The 23,043-nt window shown below is 40.3% G+C and overlaps 1 protein-coding gene across 2 annotated transcripts; it reads right to left on the minus strand.

Annotated features, from left to right (window-relative positions):
- Positions 1-6,417: 6,417 nt before the first annotated feature.
- On the minus strand, positions 6,418-17,168 carry LOC114655390 (uncharacterized). 2 transcript variants are annotated; one of them, XM_028806335.2, is made up of 3 exons: positions 17,005-17,167; positions 12,509-12,566; positions 6,418-8,002 (listed from the first exon to the last, which is right to left on the minus strand). In XM_028806335.2, exon 3 carries the CDS (start codon positions 7,942-7,944, stop codon positions 7,072-7,074), a length of 873 nt encoding a protein of 290 aa, XP_028662168.1. In that variant the 5' UTR covers positions 7,945-8,002; positions 12,509-12,566; positions 17,005-17,167; the 3' UTR covers positions 6,418-7,071. The 2 variants fall into 2 exon arrangements, with proteins under 2 accessions (XP_028662168.1, XP_028662187.1); XM_028806354.2 differs by lacking the exon at positions 12,509-12,566 and having other exon boundaries at positions 17,005-17,168.
- Between the last annotated feature and the right edge of the window lie 5,875 nt (positions 17,169-23,043).

Here is a 23,043-nt window from a genome sequence, read left to right on the forward strand (position 1 = left end):
TTGGATAATTAAAATCCCCCATGACTATAATATCTCCCTGTAAACTTGCCTTTTTGATATTAATAAAAAGATGTGTGTTGAAATTACTGTCTGATTTGGGTGGTCTATAACACATTCCTAAAATAAGACCTCTTTCCCTAATATTTTCCAGGTGAAGCCACATGTCTATCACTAAGATGGGGCTCATCATCCAACTGAAGAGGACTTATATTTAAATTCAGTCTCATCAACCCCCAGGGCCCTGCCACCAAGAAGTTTTTTAACCACCTCGGTGACCTCAGTCCCAGAGATGGGAGAGCCCACCTCTGAGTCCCCAGGCTCTGGTTCCTCATTAGAAGGCATGTTAGTTGGATTGAGGAGGTCTTCGAAAGTACTCCCCCCACTGACCCACAACGTCCTGAGTCGAGGTCAGCAGTGCACCATCCCCACCATATACAGTGTTGACACTGCACTGCTTCCCCCTCCTGAGATGCCAGATGGTGGACCAGAATCTCCTCGAAGCCATCCGAAAGTCGTTCTCCATGGCCTCCCCAAACTCCTCCCACGCCCGAGTTTTTGCCTCAGCAACCACCAAAGCTGCATTCCGCTTGGTCTGCCGGTACCTATCAGCTGCCTCCAGAGTCCCACAGGACAAAAGGTCCTGTAGGACTCCTTCTTCAGCTTGGCGGCATCCCTCACCGGCGGTGTCCACCAACGGGTTCGGGGATTACCACCACGACAGGCATCGACCACCTTACAGCCACAGCTCCAGTCAACTGCCTCAACGATAGAGGAACGGAACATGGCCCATTCAGACTCAATGTCCCTCACCTCCCTCGGGATGTGGTCGAAGTTCTGGAGGTGGGAGTTGAAGCTACTTCTGACAGGGGACTCTGCCAGACGTTCCCAGCAGACCCTCACAACACTTTTGGGCCTATCAGGCCTGACCGGCTTCCTCCCCCACCATCAAAGCCTACTCACCACCAGGTGATGATCAGTTGACAGCTCCACCTCTCTTCACCTGAGTGTCCAAGACATGTGGCCGCAGGTCCAATGACACGACCACAAAGTCGATCATCGAACTGAGGCCTAGGGTGTCCTCGTGCCAAGTGCACATATGAACACCCCTATGCTTGAACATGGTGTTTGTTATGAACAATTTGTGATGAGCACAGAAGTCCAATAACAAAACACCGCTCGGGTTCGGATTGGGGGGGGGGGGGGGCATTCCTCCCAATCACACCCTTCCAGGTCTCACTGTCATTGCCCACGTGAGCACTGAAGTCTCCCAGCAGACGAGGGAGTTCCCAGAAGGTATGCCCTCTAGCACCCCCTCCAGGGACTCCAAAAAGGGTGGGTACTTCAAACTGCTGTTCAGCACAAACACACAAACAACAGTTAGGACCCCTCCCCCCACCTGAAGTCGGAGGGAGGCTACCCTCTCGTCCACCGGAGTAAACCCCAATGAACAGGCTCCGAGTCGGGGGGCAATAAGTATGCCCACACCTGCTCGGCACCTCTCATCGGGGGCAACTGCAGAGTGGTAGAGAGTTCAGCCCCTCTCAAGGAGATTGGTTCCAGAGTCCAAGCTGTGCGTCGAGGTGAGTCGAACTATATCTAGCCAGAACCTCTCGACCTCACGCACTAGCTCAGGCTCCTTCCCCTTCAGAGAGGTGACATTCCATGTTCCAAGAGCCAGCTTCTGTAGCTAAGGATCAGACCGCCAAGGTCCACGCCTTCAGCCACCACCCAACTCACACTGCACCCGACCTCCTTGGCCCCTCCCATAGGTGGTGAGCCCATGGGAAGGGGGACCCATGTTGCCTCTTTGGGCTGTGCCCGGCTGAGCCCCATGGGTGCAGGCCTGGCCACCAGGCGCTTGCCATCGAGCCCCACGTCCAGGCCTGGCTCCAGAGAGGGCCCCGGTGACCCGCATCCGGGCAAGGGAAAGTTTTCATTCATCATAGAAAGTTTGTTGAACCGCTCTTTGTCTCATCCCTCACCTAGGACCAGTTTGCCTTGGGTGGCCCTACCAGGGGCATAAAGCCCCGGACAACAGAGCTCCTAGGATCATTGGGACACGCAAACCCCTCCACCATGATAAGGTGGCGGTTAAAGGAGGGGTGTGTTACTCCTTCCACATTTAAATGTTGGCTTACAATTTACATTACTACATTTTTATTTCTACACTGTTGTTTGTTCCTCCATGCACAGATCTAAATCTGGCCTGTCCTAAACTCCCTGCCCCCCCCATTCCCTAGTTTAAACAATCCTCGACTCACCTATATTATGCCTCCCCAATACATTGGTGCCCCTCCAGTTCAGATGCAACCCGTTATGGCAGAACAGGTCCCATCTGTTCCAAAAGGAGTCCCAATGCCCCATAAACCTATGGTCTTCTACCATACCTCCAGATTTGAGCCATGCATTAAGCCTTCTAATCTCCTCAGTCTTACCTGAACTGCCGCGTGGCACAGGCAGAACCTCAGAGAAAACTACCTTGTCAGTTCTGCTCCTCAGCTCTGTCCGAGAGTCTATCCACCCTTCCAGGGAGGTCCCCCACCTGTGCACCCGGAAAGCAACACACCGTGCGAGACTCTCTGTCTCTGGAGCACACCTACGCTTCAATCCCCCTAATGATTGAGTCTCCAACTACCACTACCTCTCTCTCTCTCTGGTAACTGGTTTTTAGGTGGCCCATTGGGTCTCCTCATCCCTGCTTACCACCTCAGAATCATCAGAGACACCGTCCAGCTCTGCAAGGATGTGATAATGGTTGGACACTTCTAATTCTGGGGTTGATGCCCCCGGACAGTGTGCACCCTTTACCTTATGCCTTGTGACCATGACCCACCTATTTCTACCTGTTTGGTCTGGAATCTCCTCCCAAGCCACCTTGGGGGTGCACACTATCTCTCTAAAGGACACCTGGGCCAGGTCCACCAAGTCTTTATTACAATGCAGGTCAGCCAACTCCTCCTCCAGTTCAGCGACCCTGAGCTCGAGGTGATGGATCAGCTGGCGTCTCCTGTGGATGGAGCCCTCATAGACAACTGGCTCCTCTAAACCATCATTTAAAAAGCTCAGCATCCAAAGGACTTGCATTGCACTTGCTTAATTAGTAAAATTTGCTTTAGGATTAGTAAAACTGAAAACTTTTTTTTTCTTTTCTTAAAATTAAATGATTTAAACGTAATTGGTAACACTAAGAACTGCTACAGCTGTTTTACACCTTGTCCCCTTAAGCTCATGTACTGTTCTCCCTCTCAACTACCTGCTGTTTGTCCTTCTATGTGGTTAACTTTACTTTTCTCTGTCTGTTCTCCTAACTTTGCGCTCCTCTTGTTCCTTACTTAAAAGCTCTCCACTCGCACTGTTTGTATTCCCCCATATTAATGAACCCTTATGCAGTTGCCTGTTTAACTGTACTACCTCTGTACTATTAAGAACGGTTCAATATAAAATAAACAAATAAGTAAAACTTTACTACCTTATTTGCTCCTACAGCCCCTTGAGCATGATCAGCGTCTTAACACTGGCCGCTTACCTACGTACCGCTGGGCCTTCCCCTTTATTGCTTTAAAGTCAGCTGCGGCCTTTTTTTTTTTTTCTTTTCTTTTAAACTAAGGAATCTCTGTTACTATGCAGTTATTTGCTTACAAATGCCGATATCAGTTACTGCAGCTTTCTACCCTACCTCCTCAATGATAGTTCAGATACAGATAATAACAACAAGTACACTTACAAGTACAAGTACAAGTAACTTGTTCCAAGCACACCGCCAAACACCCAGCTACTTTTATTCCTGTACAGGCAAAAAAAAAAGCAAAAAAACCCTTCTAAAGGGAAAAAAGCTTTAAAAATCCCCGCACCGTTCCTTAGCAGCAACCAAAACCCAAGTTTTTGAGAGCAAAATGTATTTTTTTATTTAACTCTCACACCACAGAAACCACCAAAAACTCTCAGCAGCCTTTAGCATTTGCGAAGTTCACGTCAGCATGTCTCAAGCCTCAGCACGTCATCCAAGCCTTGGCATCAGCAGTGAATCATCTGAGTGTGTCTTCACATTATTAGTTTTTCAAGTGTCATTTAAAGGCTTACATCTGCATTCTAGCTGTCATCCTTTTTAAAATCTGGTTTTCTTTCAGATGAAACAAGCCACATCCATAGTACAATTACCGCATGACACTGAGTCCTGGACTCTTCAACATACTGCTTTATCACCTGCAAATATATAGAGTTTACTGTTTCTCTTGGAAGCGACCGTACGTGAAGCCTAACACATGCTTCTTATGTTCAAAGCGTGCCGCCACTCTCCTTTGCTAACCACTCTTGGGGTATTTATTATGCTTCGGCTAGAGGCATCTTCTGAGGTGTCGCTGTAATCAGAATTGTATCCACCACCACTGCTTTTGTCCTGCCTCCAATGCTTGTTTCAGAATATTCTTAACTCATAAGGTCAACAGAAGCCATTGATATACAGTAACAAAGGATGGTGAAATTGTCTGGATTCATAAACAGGTACACTCAATTGGTCAAAAAAATGACTGCAAAAAATAGTTTGGTCAATCTTTGTTCTTTGTCCAAACCATCATATATCTGCATTTGCCAAATCAGGGAAATTGTAAGTTTTAGCATTCCCAGTGTTTTGTTTATCCACACAATTTACTTTATTTTTAGGATGGACTGCAGACTCAGAAAATGTATTTATGTTATGCTGAAGAGTTCAGAGAAATAAGAATGTTACAATAAATGTGAATAATACTTTTCATGTGCTGAAAGCAAGAAAAATAAAGTGCAAGGCTTGAAGAAGGAACATGCACTTTATGCAAAAATATGGTGCATTAAAATCTGCTTATGTGCAAGCAGAAGCAAGTTGAGGTAACTGCATTTAAGCTAAAAAAAATTTTAAAAATGTTCCCACATATAAAGTCTAGAGTCAGAAAAAATTGCATGTAATTTTTGATCATTTACTCAGGTAAGGTCAGAACGTTTACTCAACCAGACCAATTTCTTGCTTTACTTATTATGTGGTCTACACAGTATAGTAGGTGTTACAGCTTTATCTTGTCACTAGCTATGCTACTCATCTAAGATGGGCTGAAATCTAAGTAATTAATGTAGACATCAGCATTAAGGTTTGAGGTGCACCATGCAATGCATATGTCAGTGTTATGCTCCATTTAGTATGTGATTCATAAAAGCAGTGCTAATGTTTGTGATGTGCCATCTATCATAATGACAAATACAATGTATTCTGTTACTGAAAGTGTTTGTGATGTGCCATCTGTTGGAATGACAAATGTAATGCATTTATAATAAAAATGTTTGTGATGCGCCGCCTGTTCAAATGACAAATGCAAAGCATTTTATTACTAAGAATGTTTGTTTTGCACCATCTATTGTAAGGACAAATGCAATGCATTTATTACTAAAAATGTTTGTAATGTGGCATCTGTTGGAATCACCAATGCAATGCATTTTATTACTAAAGATGCTTATGATGTGGCATCTATTGGAATGACAAAAGAGATGCATTTCATTACTAAAAAGTTTGTGATGCGCTTTCTTTTGGAATGAAAAAAGTATTGCATTTTATTACTAGAAATAATTTTGATGTGCCAATCTTTTGGAATGACAGAGACATAGCCACAGGACAGACACACAGACAGACAGAGACTTATCCTTTTATTAAGGTGGATTGTATACAACCCAAATGTATGTGTTTTCTAAGAGATAAGAACCTCAGGTTCACTTTGTTAATACAATACAAAGACTCTCAGGACTCCAGCAAGTACTGTATATAAGAACTTTATTTAAGAAAGATGTCTCAGGAGCATACTATGCAAGATGTTAGTCTTGCACTGTAATCATGGATATTTGTTCAGACAAAGTTTTTATAAATGTGAAAATACAAGCATGTATTTAGCATATTGCTGATAACATGAACATTTTTAGACAAGCACATTTACTTAAAAAGGTAAAGGAGGATGATCTAAAAATGAAAAATAGAATATTTTCATGTGTTGAGACTCAAGGTCAGAGGGTGTTACCTAGCGAAGCATCTACATGCTGTAAACCAGGCAGACAAAAGTTAGTATAAAACACTTTTTTGTAATGGTAATCTTGTGGCACTCCTACAAGGAAAACTTTAAGCCAACTGCATCCTTTTGGAAAATAGTAATTTATTTAAAATATCTTAAGCACCTTTTGAGTCTAAGAGTCCAAGATGCTGAAGTGTTATAAAAAGATTTTCTTGAACAGTTTCTACACATTTCCAATTATAGAACAATGACTCAAAATAAGGGCTAAAAATCACCTTTACAATTTCAAACTTGTCAATCCTAATTCACAGTTGCTGGGAGCCATGAACAAGGCAAGAAGGAACTCACACTCCTTGCAGGTCGATTTAGAGTCACCAACTCATCAAGTTCAAAAGTATTTGGGATCAGGATGGAAATCCCAAAAAATTACTGGAAGAGCTTGCAAACTTCCCAGCCAGGATTTGAATCCAGGTGTCTGAAGCTGTGAAGTTGTGTAACACTGCAGTACTGTGTAAGTCCTCCCTCTATAAATCTGAAAATGTCTCCAAGCTGTCTGGCAAAAACATGCTTGCTGCTTCTTTATGTTGGTGGATTGAACCGTATATTTAAAAAGGCTAATTGTGCCTATTCTGTATGTCAAAACTTAGACATAACACATTGTACTCTGGTCCATGTGAATGACTGGTTTCTGCCTTTTCCCAGCGCTGCTGGGATCTACGCTAGCTCCCCACTTTCCTAAACTGGATAGACAAGGTTAGAAAATGATAGACTGGAATAGAGCTCATGACCTCAAATCTTGGCAGTGGATTTGTTTCAAAGTATAGTAACAGCTCATGAACACAATTTCTGTTGAAATATGAATCAAAGCACAAATACATTTCAGCTGAATGGCACTTTTAAAAGGTAAGTTCTAATTAACGGGTAATCTTGAAATATAATAAGCGGGTTTTAAGAAATGGATGGACAGAGCAGTCTGTGTAAAAATGATGAAAGTAAATATTTGGATACTGCCCTAAAGAATTGCATCTATTACCCGTTTGTGCCTTCACTATCTATTGCAGTATTTTAGCCACTTGATGCACTTTTTGGCGGTACGTCTTGTTTCTTTTTCCATGCATATATTTACTTCATAGAGATGGCATGGTGTAAGGTGCTTTAAGAGGAAAGCTTTTGCAAATTGGAGGTAATGCTCAACATGGAAAGCAAACACCAAATGATCCCATACAAAATATTTTCTCCAATCAATGTTTTCATCCTCGTTATATTCATTGAAGCTGCTAACAGATTCTGGCCACCAGAAAATGGTATCGTCCTCTAGGCCACAAATGCTATTATCTGGATCATTCGGGAGAAGCGGAAAGTCACAAAACTGATCCTCATAGGGACTGTGAACAACCACCGTATACACAATTTGCTGTTTAAAGCAGGACGTTCCAAACACCCGGAAAACAGCATCCTCACCACCACAAAACCTATACTCGTAGGCATTTAGCACATCTTCAAAGTCCAAGGAGAACTTGTAATTTCCATAGAGAGACTCTTCTGAAAACGCAGGAGAATTAGCATTCATGTCCGATGGGTCTAGTTCTGTATTTTCTTCAATCCAGTCGCTTATTTCTGTTTCTACTTCTTCAGGATCAACAATACCACTCCAATAGGAAAAAGGACCATAATTACAATTACCAATAGCATAGTATTCACCTTTAAATCCATTTCTAATGATTCCTTTCACTCCCGTTTTGGTTGTGACATGCTGAAGTTTAGAGATGGTTAATTTCACTTTCGGTAGTAGAGGTCTTCTTCTGAGATACCGTCTCCACATGTGTTCATTTAATTCCTCCTCCCTTAATTCTTCTATACTTTTATGTTCATAAAGGAACACCAGTTCTTTGCTTCCACGATTATATCGAGTAACTGCCATTTTTACTTCGAAGAGATCAAAGATACAGTTGCTTGTTGTACCAGGCAGTCAAAACAGTCTGAAAATACAATATTAGAGGTCAAAATATATTACTGTTAAAAAAAAGAATAGTAGAGTGATCTTTAAATGCAAAATGCAATAAAATTGAGTCTGTACAGAAAAGTGGTCAATTTCAAAGACATTATTTGATGCACCTGTATTGCCTAAGGGCTATATTCTTGTAATAATAATATTAATTATTATGTACATTTCTATAGCACTTTTCTCACTACTCAGAGCACTTTACATAGTGAGTGGGGAGCCACTTGAACCACTTGAATGTTGCAGCAATTTTTTGAGCCAGTACGCTCATCACACATTAACTTTTAGGTAGTGAAGTGGTGAGAGAGATAGTGAGTAAGAGACAAAGGACGATTAGAGGGCCAGCATGACTAAGCTGTAGTTGGTAATTTAGCCTGGACATCGGGATACACCCTGTTCTTTTTGAAGGATGCCCAGGGTTCTTTTATGACCACAGACAGTCAGAACCTCGATTTTACATCTCATTCAAAGGACGGTGCCATTTTTATAGCACAGTGTCCCCATCACTGCACTGGGATATTGGGATCCATATTCAGACCATAGAGTAAGTGCCCCCTGCTGACCTTGTCAACATCTCTTCAGCAGCAACACAAGCTTGTCCTAGATGGACTCCCATTCAAGTATGGGCCGGGCCCAAACATGGTTAGCTTAAGGTGAATGATCTGCTCTGAAATGCATGTGGTATGGTAGTCTTAATTTATTCCTAGAAATGCACTTGGGTGCAGACAGAACAGCCTTAAAGGCAGCACCTTCCTGAAAACAAGTAGTCGTTTTCATCCATATAGTCCCACCTGTAGGGTCACATGTGCAGGGTATAGTAAAATTCTGACTTGCATGTGCTAATCAACATTCAACATGGCACCATTATTATCTCAAAACTTCTGTTTTCCTTACCTGAAAAATCTAAGAACAGTCACAGAGTAATAGGAACTAAATTGGTTTTTAGTCAATATTGCTAGAAAGAGACTGATAATAATTTGCATGATCTTAAAAACACAGATTAATACAAGCATTAAAGCTTGCTACAATGATAAGTCAGAACTGACCATGATCATTCCTAATGCTGAATACACAACTACATGAAGCCCCATATCTGTATCCATCATGCCAATGGAAAAAAATGGACATCCAGGCTTAATGATGTTAAACATGAACCAAAAAAGGCAAACTTTTAGCTCACTCCAAACATTATGGTAGCAACTGTTCACAACCTTGTCAGATGAAACTGTCAAGAGTACACTGGAGCCTATGAAACTTATAAGGGGAAAGGGAGCTGGCACAGAGCAACGGGTTGCCATCAACCAAAGTGAATACGCACATAACTCATTAAGATTACTGAGTCTGCAGGATGACTTATTCTCCTTTTGTCAGTGAGGAGCTAATCAGCTTTGGGATACACTGTAAACAGCAGCCTGCTTACTGTGACAAATTCATATTTGCTTTCTGTACAAGCATCTTTACCTGTTATTTACTAAATTGTATTTTAATTACAATGCTTGTATGCTGCAGCTAATTTATTACCCTACTTCTATTGGTAACCATTTTATTTCTAAAATTTCACTTATCATAGTTGCTCCAAAGTGCACATTTATTTAATATTCATTTTTCAAGCCTGTAATGCTTTTCTCCACATTCAGACTTCATTTGTGAGATTTCACAGATCACCTAAACTCGTGACCTAACAGTGTACACTGTGAACCTTGTGATTGTTATTGTATCCTGCACTTACTGTACTGTAAACACACTCACACTGAAAACTTTTGCAATCTCTGTGCACTGATTTACCACCGAGGTTGAGAACACTTGTACTTATAACCAATTTTCTCTCTAAGTTTTTTTTTTTTTTTCGTTTTTTTTTAACAGTTGATCCGGTGTGCATAATAAATGAGCTGGTAGTTTTTTTTACGACCGATTCGTTCACTTTCACTACACTACATGAGGTTTGTACCGTGAAGTATCGATTGATCACCACAAAGAACCGACAAATGAACAGCGAGTATTTCCCCGTGGTGTAATGAACACTGAGAAACAGTGAGCAATGAGAGTTTTGGTCCCCCATGGATCTTCACAAAGCACCGACACATTAACGATGAGTGGTCCCCTGATGGAGTTTTGGGAGCACGGCTGCTTGGCCATTCCAAACTGATGTGCAAGAAAGTGAGTGAGCTGCAGGAAAATGGCTGAATGTCAGTGCAAAGGTGCAGTGTGTCTCTCCAAAAAAAAGGCCACAGGGACTTGATTATCAGTTTTTGATACATCGTAATGGCGTTTAAAGTATGCGTACCAGTGTCACACACCACACCCACAGGGCTTCAAATACCTGTACACTTTATGAATGACATGCGGCGAAATGCCCGGTCTAAAATAATTCAGCGCATGACTTTAATTGCTAAATACTGCAGGTCAAAGCAGTCCAGTAACAGTACAATGTTTAGCAACTATTCATACTCTGTGAATTTATTATGATTAACCATAGAGAAAAATGACAAATGAAAGCTATTGTCAATAATATTATACTAGATATGAAAGCAGAAGGCGAGTGCTGAAATTAGTATACAAATATAGCATCACAGTCAATATTTAGATATGCAGCACTGTGAACTTATGTCTTGAAAAAGGCAACATTTGTCAGCTCTTTATATACTGTATGTGATTTTTCAGATTATTAAAATATTAAACTATTCATTTTCTGAACATGTTTAACCCAATATAGGGCCTACCACTGTATTTTTGGGTACAAACAAGGCTGGAGCCAGTCCAGTCAATTGAAGGGCTTATTTAGGTACACATCTATACTCACTCACAGTAAGCTAGTTGTAAAAGAGCAAACTATTAATGTCTCTGGGATCTGTTAGAACACTAGAATACTTGGATAAAAATCTATACAAGACACAGGGAAAACATGTAAGTGCCACACAGAGAGGATTAAATCTTAGGCCTTCGCACTACCTGTCACTATTCTGCCTAAATTTCAAAATGACAAGAACTGCTTTTATTAAAAGGGGATGTTGAAGAAAAAAAATTACATTTCCCTTTGTAGTCTTCAGGTACTATTCTCACTTCTCATTGTAGTAACATAACTTACTAAGTAAATGTTTTTTTTAATGGCAAACAATGTGTTCTGTGGTGGGCTGGTGCCCTGCCCAGGGTTTGTTTCCTGCCTTGCGCCCTGTGTTGACTGGGATTGGCTCCAGCATACCCCCGTGACCCTGTAGTTAGGATATAGCGGGTTGAATACTGGATGGATGGATGGAAACAATGTGTTTTTCTCTCTCTCTTCTTTAATGCAAATATGGACAAAATCCTCTGACTCTTATTTAATGAGAATAATCTACTCATTGTCAAACAGCTAAGGTCTGATGTACTGGAATGTTGTGTTCCTAAGTTAATTGCTGATTATATATAATGTTAGACTAATATTATAAAAGGTACTGCTGTAAAACCAAGCTTACTAATGGCCGTGAGGGTAAAACTTAATTTATAAATTTGTAAAGTGCCTCAAGCTGGACTTCTGGCATACCAATGAGACTCTGAGACCAGTCACCATCCAAGGGGACTTGGAAGTGATGTAGCACTACAAATACCTAAGAGTTCACATAAACAACTAAAATGGACTGGTCTGACAACAAAAGCATCATTTTGTAAGTTAAAATAACTATAAATCACCTGACTATCAATTAATTATCATTTTGTTTGAATTCTCAGTTTTGTACTATTACCTTTGGTGAGATCAAAAAAATTGTAGTTTAGATATGTTTGTATTTTGGACTTCATTTACACACCAGCATCTCTATGCCTGACAATAGTATCACAGAACATAAAAAAATACATTCGTCATCATATAAACTAAATTTTATCATCCAAAACTCTAAAGAACACATTCATATTCAAAAGGAAAGGTTTAAAATTAAGGTCCAAAGTTAATGAAGCAATAAAGCCACCCACCACTCTAGTACACAATAAAGCCTCAAAAAATAAGTGCAGTTTAATAGATTTTTAAAATAATTAAACAGCAGCAAACAAGAGACATGCATGATGATAAAGTCTCATAAAGCCAACTAGAGTACACAATAGTTTGTTATTTCTTTATCAAACAAATGGTGATTAATGTCAAATATTGTCAGTATGATGAAATAATGCATGAATAAAAGAATGCTAATTAAAATGTATGGTAGGTGACTGCACAAAAACATGACTAGCAGTTAAAGAAATACATGCCACACAGCCCATACTGTAGTCATAAAGATTAATCTCATATAAATAAGAGTTGAAGACATTTTCAAATATGAAAAAGAAAAGTCATTGTGCAGACACCTACCTAGCAGCAAAATAAACTGACACAGATAGTAGCAGAAATTGGAGAATTTTAATAAATCATAAATGGTGTCAAATTTCTTCAAATTCAACAATACAAAGTTAAAAAATGGTACAAAAATGAATACTGTGGATACAAAGTATGGAAGATTACTGCAAAAACACTTACCATATGCAGGTGTAAATGGCAACAGTTATCCACCTCAAAGCACTGCAAGACACCTATTCTGGATAATAAAACAAGAGAGTGTTAAGCACAAACATCTGTAAAAAAATCTTACATTTTAGCACTTATTTTAACCCAGTACACAGAAATGTGCTTAAACATTACTAATATTTTCTATGTTAACAGTATTTTCCATAGCTTCTTTAAGTTGGCAATATGGGGATGTACTCTGACATCCGGTTTGTATTGCTGTGGAGAAAAACTCATTCCTACTTGAAAGAAGCCATGAAGAGTTTCCAGACGAGCAGTCAGAATAAAACTTTATTGCATAAAGAACAAAGCTGACACAGTTCAAGGAAGTGAGCCCCGTCAGTCTGGCTGAACCTCGTATTTATTACAACTCTTATAATAATGTTATCTCACTCTGCACATTTTTCACCATTATCTGATTCCTTGTACACAACCTCTACATTCCCTTTGGTTTGCTTACACCACAAATATCCTCTCAAGCTTAATTGGCATAATTACTTTTTAAGCATCATGTCTGATGTACAAAATTACTCTGGCCAGAAGAGTGACCATCACTTAATCACCTCTCACATTTCTAACCTTTGGTTTGTAAATATTAGTGGTTTCCCAAACTATTCAGAAGAATAACAAAAGTACAGGCATAAGTCTTTAATATTTAACTCCTACATGGCCTGAAGCTGTCTGTTACAATATATAGTTTAACTTTGACTTGATTAGGGATTTATTATTCATAGATTTAAACTCTCTATATATGAATTCTATATAGTATATATAAATTTAATACGAGTTTGACTTACATATCCGGTCTTTTCAATTTCTAACCATCTTATCCAGTTTTGGGTTACAGAGAATTGATGCCTATCCCAGCGGCACTAGGTGAAAGGCAAGAAATAACCAGGGTGGAGCACAAGTTAATTGCAGGCATATTGACACTCATACCCACATTTACTCATTCATACATTGCACTAAAACCTAACATGATCAAATCCATTGTCAAAATTTATAACTGAGTAGGATTTAACTCAATGTAACCGAATAAGCTTAATTTATGCAAAAGTAAATGTATTATCAAAAAAGTAAAAGCAGATTGAGAAACATGCAGTTACTTAAAAGAAGATCTAACAGGATAGCTTTCTTGAAGTTGGTGACCTCACTTTCATAAACTTGAATCCTTCCTCTTAGCCACTCATACTAAAGCAAAAGTTCATTGATTGAAGTGACCATTTCACTTCTTCTGCTCATTGTTTTTATAACCAGCTAACTTAACTTGAGTGCCATTACAAATACACATTTATGCAAAACTTCTACATTTCCCCTTTTTTTCCGCTTCACACCTCACCAAGCTTTATAAGGTATTCAGAGCCTGTTCCACTGCCTACTCAGTATGACACAGCTCATCAAAAAGCCAGCTACCCAGCTTGTATCTTATTTGTGGCCAACACAGCCGTAAGGCGGTAAAATGTCAAATGACGGGAGCAATATAGAGATTAACTTTAAGCTTTTTAGTTAATGATCTGCTCAGGTAAATTATATTTTGTGTCTGTGTTAACCTCTCTCTCTCTGTCTCTCTCTCTCTCTCTGTATGTAAGCTGTTATCAAGATATAACAGATACAGAGATTTTCATCACATCTTAGAGATCCATCTGCTTATAGACCAAAGGAGGATGCACTCTGATCACAAACTACCAGATTATGTGTTCTTTTCATAAACATAGGATGAAGTACACGGAGTAAAAAATAAAAACATGCCCAGTATGTTGTTTTACAGGGCATACCTTTATAGTCATCTCTTCCTTTCTAACAGATGTTACGATCATCATTATCTCCATTCTATCAATTGACCCCCACCCCCAATCCTGGCCATTTAGTTACAGTCTGTAAACCTTTGCTCATTTCAAGCTTTAAACTGAAGATTGGTTTTCTTGGACAGTTTTTTAAATCCCATTTCAAGCTGACATCCTGGCCAAGCCCGAGAGTTAACTCTTAAATTAAGGTAGTTGCCTACAAGAACACTATGTTGGACCTCCTTCTAGCAGCCCCTGTATCCATGAGTGCCTGATCCCTACTCCACCATAGAAGGCCTTAATCTGTAAATTACCTTCTTGGCTGTCCAACCTCTTAAAGGAGTCACATATTCCTTATTCCTATTTGTACCACCCAGGAATATTGTGTTTTCTTCTACTGAGATGCAGGATCTTGTTTCATTATCACTAACACCTGTCAAGTCTGTATGCAAACATGGAGCAATGATCAATGAGCACCTGTCCTTCAGGGACCATTTTGTTATGGTTTCTTAGTCTTACAGATTCACTCTATACAATATCTGCAAGATCAAACCATATATGGCTGAGTATGTAGTGTAACTCCTGGTCCAGGCTTTGATCTTGTCACTTCTAGACAACTGCAACGTTCTGCTGGCAGGAGTATCATCCTGTGTCACTAAGTCATTGCAGATGATTCAAAATGCAGCGACCCATCTGGTGTTGAACCAGCCAAAACAGGCATATGTCACTCCTCTGTTCAGATCATTACATTGGCTTCCTGTAGTTGTCACATATTAAGTTCACATCCTTGATGTTTGCTCACAGAGTAGGCAGTGGGTCTGCACATTATATATGTGGAGACTTGTGAAGCCCCTTGCTCCTTCTTGACCAATCAGGTCTGCTGATGAACAGCAACCTGCAATGATAAGTTTTAGGTGGCGTTAAATCTCAGTTCAGACTCTTTTCATGTGTAGCTCCTCACTGGTGGAACAAGCTGCCCACCTCCGTTCGAAATTCTGACTGCCTCAATGTGTTAAAGAAGTGCATGCTTGAATATTCTCTTGTTTGGTGAACTCCTTGTGATACTAGCTGCAGGCTTTTGGAGCCTAGGAGCTCTAACCAGCTTGTATTTTGTTCTGAGCTCCTCATTTGTTTTGTATCCACTCCTGTTAACACTTAATTCCAAACGTCCATCAGACACTCTGTCAACATAAAGTCACTTTGGATAAAAGCAACTGGCATGCAAATAATTTTAAATGTAATGCCAGTGCAGTGTCTCGTGCCTGGACAATATAATACTGTATTACCAATGAACTAAACATGAATGTTTTTGAACTGTGAATGAAAACCAGACTAACGAGAGAAAAACAAAGCAGACCACGGGAAATTTCACAGACACCAGATTGAGACTGGGTCTGATTTGAACTGTGCACACATCAAGCAGCTGTCAGTCTGTGACCCTCCTAAAATGAAGCCTAAGAAATGTATAAAACACACACACTGAGAGAGAGAGAGAGAGAGTTTGAATTCTCGCCGAGTTTCAAAAGGGGAAATGTTCTAAATTTGTATAAAAGAAAGTACAGTAATGTGTGAATAACATAAATGTCTTAACGCGGACACTTTTCACCTGCAGCACCCAATGAAGATCACCCGGAAATGCTGATAAGCCGTGGCTTACGGAGATGTCAGTTGCTGTGATTTTTTTTTACGAAGATAACGGACCCGTGTATGTTTTTACAGCGGGCCTGGACTGCGCCTGCGCCTTCCTGGCCGGTTCGACAAAGCACCTCGTCTCTGAGTGTTCCTTTTCACACCCATCCAAATACGCGCGCGGCGCGATTTTTTTTTTTTTTTTTTTAAGAATTTATCTATCTATCTATCTATCTATCTATCTATCTATCTATCTATCTATCTATCTATGGGGAAGATTACATGGTGGAATTTGACAGTTGAGAAACAATAAAAGTTAATATCACTATTCAGTTAATAACGTAAAATACTGCAATGATACGTAAGTATTAATATATCAATTATAGAAAGTCTCGGAGGCAGGCGTTATGATGGTTAACATTGCTTTCTGAAGTTATATTCATATTCAGTTACAAACATAACGCGGGTTGATGTTGTTTTTTCCAAAAGATTGGGTTAGAACCCCGTCTCGGGCTCTGCCACGTTCTCCCCGTCTGGGTGTGGCTTTCCTCCGTGTTATTTTACTCCAGTACACCCCAAACTGAGACGTTTGGTTACTGGTGCAGTTAAAGTCCACATCTTCAGAGCGCACTGTCGTCCAGTTTTTCTTTGCAACCACTTCTGCCTGTTGAGACCTACCACGATATCGACTGAGATTGATTAAGATGGTACGATAACATATAGAAGTGAATCAGTATTTACAGTAATACAAGGTAAGCCGCTCATCTCATGTGCCTCTCCATCCTTCCGCTAATCGAAGTGTAAAACTGATAAAAGCCGCACCAACAGGTAAATTAACGGCTGTAAATCCCCGATACGCACCGGAACTTGTCGGCGCCACTTTAAAAGATACGTCGTAAAATTAAAGTTTATCTAGCCAAGCATTTTCAGCAACCGTATATAAAGAAAAAAAAGGTCCTGACGGAGGCTGTGTTAAGACGAAGCATCAGAATGTAAATGTGTAATTAATTTTCTTAAAATGAAAAACAAAAACATAACCCTTCGCCCATTACCTACCTGCTGCTGTTCGTCTTTACTTCTGGCCGTTGGGTTCAACTGTTTGAATGTGCCGCGTCGGTTCGCTGGTTTACTTTCACTTTCGTTCTTTTTTAAATTCAACTGGTGATAACATTTCTTTATACTTCATTAATTTGGGAAATTTCGGGTAATTCCAAATTACTGTGGTAAATGCAAAATAACTACGTAAGTGTTGCCTTTTTCTGCAAGTTACATGCGTCATTGATAGCAATTTAATTTAAAAGAATTAAAATATATGAATCCACCCATTATCTAAACCAGATTACTCATTGCAGGGTTGATGGGAAGCTGGAACCTATCGCAGCCAGCATCAGGCACAAGGCAGGAACAATCCTTGGACAGGGCACCAGGCATGCCACAGCAGGCTAAACATACACACACAGTTTCAATTTACCATTACCAACCCAACATGTCTTTGGACTTGGGGATGAAATAAAGCGCCTGGAGAAAGCACATGCTGACATGCGGTGGAGAACATACAAACTCCACCTTTGAGAAACCAGGACTTGGACCCTAGTCAGTGCCGGATTAACCAATAAGCACATGTAGCTTATGCTACGGGCCCTGCAATTTCGGGGGCCCCCAAATGGTGAACCCAATATTTAATGAAAAAGTGTAGCATTGAAAAACTGGTCTTTAAAAATATTATCTTTACGTTTTTAAACTGTAAATTTCTTACACAACAAAACTTTAGGGACCCAACACATAAAATTCACATAAATATTATAAGATTCTTATTATAATCGAGAGTAAAATAATTATTTAGTCCGGTTTGAACTGTTCAGAATCTAAACTTCAGATGATGCAGACCAAAAGGGCCCCCAAATTTGAAATGTGCTACGGGCCCCCAAAGCTCTTAATCCGGCCCTGACCCTAGTCTCTTTGTTGTGAAGCAGTAGTATTACCTGTGCACCACTTTGCCTCCCTTATATCCAGCCAAATTGGTTCAATGTATGGTGCTCGATGTTTACTTGTAGAGGTTATGTCTCTGGGGACTATAATGACTTCTTTAAAACAAAGTCCTCACATGAACTCTATGCAACAATTCCTTTTCCATGAACTTGTTTTCTGAACCCAATTTACAAGCTCACAAACAATGGGCAGGATATTAGTCCACCACAAACTTCCTCACTCAACCATACATTTAATGGGCCGATTTGTGATCATGGAGGTTTCAAAATTGACTGGCACAAATGTCAGCTACAGAGGTGTGTGAGTGAATGTGACTTGTAGTTGGCTGCCATCAGTTTAAAGGATTGATTAACAGTTTGTGCCTACTGTTGTCAATGTCTGCCCTCAATCCTGAACTGGATAAGATGGTAAGATAATTGATTGGTGCATTCAAAGCAGCATGCAAAACATTTGGGTGTAAGAGAAAGGAGGAGTAATTCAAAAATCCACATGAGCCACCTGTAAAATGTACAAACTGTGCACAGGCAGTGAGCAAACCAAGAATCAAACTTGTGAGGCAACAGTGCTGACCACTGGACCACCCTTGAACTGCTTTTAATAAAGTAGCAAGGTTGCGCAATGCATGCCATTCTGCCAGTCCAGGTAAATGTACAATTTTTTCAACTTTAGGGCCATAGAATACATATACAGTAGTTATCTTAGTAGTTTTAGGCCAATGGACAGGGCACTAGTTACTGTAATTATGTTGACTCCCATCCATCCATCCATCCATCCATCCATTGTCTCCCGCTTATCCGAGGTCGGGTCGCGGGGGCAGCAGCTTGAGCAGAGATGCCCAGACTTCCCTCTCCCCGGCCACTTCTTCTAGCTCTTCCGGGAGAATCCCAAGGCGTTCCCAGGCCAGTCGAGAGACATAGTCCCTCCAGCGTGTCCTGGGTCTTCCCCGGGGCCTCCTCCCGGTTGGACGTGCCTGGAACACCTCACCAGGGAGGCGTCCAGGAGGCATCCTGATCAGATGCCCGAGCCACCTCATCTGACTCCTCTTAATGCGGAGGAGCAGCGGCTCTACTCTGAGCCCCTCCCGGATGACTGAGCTTCTCACTCCCCCCCAATATAAGGATAAAAGAAATAAGGAAACAACAAATTACTGGTGTGAAAGAAACAAGTTTCTCTTTTAGTTTATGTAAAAATGTCGCAAGAACTTGGCGGGCAATTTGGCAGTCTGGGCCAAAATCTACCCTCCTATTAAAAGGAGCAAATATGTAAACACTTGCACATGACATATTGGGATGCAAGGTCCTGGAGAAGAGAATTACTTTTTATAAACATTTCAACAAAAACATGTTGCATCATCTTAGTATATCCTTTTAGCTAGCTACTTTACTTGACCTTGGTCTAATTTATAGGGAAAAGGCATACTTGATGCACTGCATCATGGGCTACATAGCATACCCATATAAAAAGCATGCTCTTAATATGATCAGATTTAAACTACACATCAGAATGCTTATTGCATACATTAAAACGTTTACTACACCAGCGAAACTGAAAAAAGGTGCCTCTAGAATCTTTTAAAACTTGCATCACAGAATGCACATAGCGTTCTTCCAAAGGTGACAATGCAGCATTTCCCTTATTACAAAATGTAAAGTTCAGTTTCTTCTCACTTAACCGATGACCATAACAAAATGGCAGCTACTTAAAGCATCATGAACAACTGAAGACATGTGCATAGCAATATGTAGTATCTTATGGAAATTATTGGAGACTGTAGCTTTATACATTGAAATTAAAGTTTCATTATAGCTGTTGTGATAGACCGGCCGGGATGCCCTTTTGAGGAGATGACCGGGGGAGTGGACATATCACCAGCAGTACCTCCCCTTTGACACAAGAGGGCAGCCCCCCCCGGTTTACATCGGGGCCACAGGACTGGAGCTTAGGAGCTCAACCCTGCACGGGGGGTGCCTGGACAGTTCTGGAGCCGTGGTCTATAGCACTTCTGCCACACCTGGAAGTGCTGCTGGAACTTGACTTGATCGAGGAGCACCTGCAGACCTTCTGGGTGAGGTATAAAAGAGGCCGCCTCAGTCCAGCAAGCAAGCCGGAGTCGGGAGGAGTAATACAGAGCTTGCAAGTGAGGAGTGGAGGTGGCAGAAGAAAGGACTTAGTTTATTGGGGTTTGTGCGTTGTGTTGTGCCAGAAAAAAATAAACGTGTGTGTTCTGGACATTGTTGGTCTGTGTGCCTGTCTGTAGCCGGGCTGATCTCCTACACTGCCTAAGTATGAGTGCTTGCTATAATGATTCTGCCACCATGCTTTGCACCCAGGACCACTAAGGTATGATCTGGATGCTTGCAGACATGTAAAAGGTAATGGAATAAAAGTTGTTTGTCTGAAATGCTACAAAGCCTTGTTTCAAATAGAACAATTTAATGAAAGGTATTATGTTCAAGAACGGTATATTCACAGATGATTATACCTGATTGGATAATAATATAAGGTCAATATCCTGTGGAATTAAAGTATCACTTTGTGAAACCGAGTAGCACCATTATACAACCAAAAGGCTAGATTAATCAGTTTGTAGGGTTTTCTTCATATCCTGACCTTAACTTTGGTATGACTCGACAAGGGTAAAGTTTTTTTCAGTTTCTGAAGTTTAGCAGTGTTTATATTCCTTAGCTCACTTCTACCACACTTTTTTTTGTTTTCGTTAAAGGCATTGAAAAAATAACCTAAGAAAACTTTGTGAAGGAGGCACATTGTGAACAAGTTGTCAATGGTGTTTGTTTACTTTCACATGGTGTTCCTGTTCTTTACGTCAAGCGGCTGCCAAAATCACCCTCACTGTGTGCTACACACGTGACACAATGAATGTCTTTTTATCAGTGTGAAAGTCAGAAACAATCTTGTAGTTTGCCTGTCACACAGCTCCATTTGTGATGGGTTTTACTCTGGATCTCAGTGCATTATTGCGCTATCCTTTGACTGTATTAATATCTGTTAAATTTACTTATTTGGCTGATACCTTCATGAAAGGTGACTTACAACATTTATGAGACTATCAGATACAATTTTTTTTTTTTGGTTTTCCAGTTGGAGCACAGGCAGGTCAAGTGACTTGTTTAAGGTCACACAGGTGTCACTAGTGGGATTTGAACCCACAACCTCAGCCTTTAAAGTAAAAAAGCCTTAACCACTACATTACACCACACCGCCTGCCTGAATGTGGTGGCTGACAGGAACATACGTGACTTGAGCTGTTGGTATCTGCAAGTGTAACTCTAGTTTGATTTTTAAAAGTAAGTTAAGAGAGAGATGGGTTCATTGCAGTGTTTTAAGCTCAGTAACTCCATTGCTGTTATAGGTTGATTTAAAAGCGTTATATGAAAATATCATTGACCTAACCTCTTCCTTATGCCAATTTATTTAAAAGTATATTTTATGGAAGCATTTGAATTAGTTTTGACATAATTCCTTCATCAGGGAAGCAAAGCTGTTTCAGCTTGTCAGTCGTAGTTAAAGAAATAAGTATAGGAAATCAGATTATTTTGCTTTTGATAAGTCTCTTACTTTATACTATTGAAAGAGAGATTGTATTATGAACATAGTTCTTAAAACATTGCAAATGCATTATTAATATAAAGCATATGGCTTAATTTTAATACAGAATATTTTAATGAGGAAAGGGAAGAAATACATTTGGTTAATTTATAATTCTATGGTTAATTTGCAATGATGTGACTGAGAGTAACACGTCTAACTTTATACAACCTGAGACATCTTCACTGATTCTAGGGTCTTTGGATTTTTTCATAATCATATTTAATTTTTTTAAAGTTTTCTTTTTTTTTGTTAATGTAATCACAAATATATTAGAAATGTTGTATGGATTGTGTATGTGCTTAATTAGGTATGCTATTTCTTTTAGCTAGTATTATTGGATCAACTAGAGATATCTTCTTTAATATGACCCAGAAGATAGTGGAAATGAAGAAGACTTTAGATAGATAGATAGATAGATAGATAGATAAGGTAAGGTAAGGTAAATAGGTAAATTCATCTAACATAGTGACACTGGAAGTGAATAATCCTCTATTGCCTAAGTTAATTTTAAACCTGTAAATGTAATGGAATAATCATATATTGAATGTAACACACATAATGTTACATGTTCATTACAAATGATGTTGGTCCTTATTTTGCCTATTAGTTTTGCTTGCCTTTATGAGGTTCTTTCTGGCTCTGACCCAGCTTTCACTTTTGACTACAATTTTTTTGCCTTATGTTGACATTTCCTGGTTTGCTCAGGCACTCTCAATAGTCAATAGACACCTCAGTGTTCTAGCATACCAAGAGATCATGAGTGACCTAAACATAAGCTGATATAAATCACTTGAGAGGAGAGCAAGCAACCATGAAAGAACAAATCAGTTCCTTTGCAGCTACTGTGCAGCATGTTTTGAAAAGGTTAGTGCCTTGAGCAAGCTAGTAAAATGCTACACATACAGTATGCACATATTCCACACGCAAAGCAGTTCTGTGGCTTTGACAATCGATGTGAGTTGGTTTTGATCTTCAACCCTGCACACATGTTAAAACAAGACTAAAGTAGCTTTCATTGTCTCATTACTCTCAGATAAGTTTGCTGACGATACCACAGTGGTCGGACTCATCTCAAAGGGAGACGAGGCAGCTTACAGAGAGGAGGTCCTGAAGTTGGCAGCCTGGTGTTCAAAGAACAATCTGGCTCTAAACACCAGGAAAACCAAGGAGATCATTGTCGACTTCAGGAGGCACAGCACCGACTTACTCCCCCTTTACATCAATGGCAAGTGTGTGGAGAGGGTCCATACCTTCTGGTTTCTCGGCGTCCATATCTCCACTGACACCTCCTGGACAGACAACATCACAGCAGTCATCGAGAAGGCTCAGGAGTGGTTACACTTCCTGAGGGTCCTCAGAAAGCATAACCTGGACTCCAACCTGCTACTGACCTTCTACCGCTCGTCCATCGAGAGCCTGCTGACATACTGTATCACAGTATGGTATGGCAGCTGCACCATGGCAGACAGGGAGAGGCTTCAGCGAGTAGTAAAGGCA

Source organism: Erpetoichthys calabaricus, chromosome 1 (genome assembly GCF_900747795.2).
Source record: "Erpetoichthys calabaricus chromosome 1, fErpCal1.3, whole genome shotgun sequence".
Lineage (NCBI taxonomy): Eukaryota > Metazoa > Chordata > Cladistia > Polypteriformes > Polypteridae > Erpetoichthys > Erpetoichthys calabaricus.

Bases quoted from the DNA above. Each gene is read 5' to 3' on its own strand.
- LOC114655390 (XM_028806354.2), bottom strand. From the start codon at position 7,944: ATGGCAGTTACTCGATATAATCGTGGAAGCAAAGAACTGGTGTTCCTT.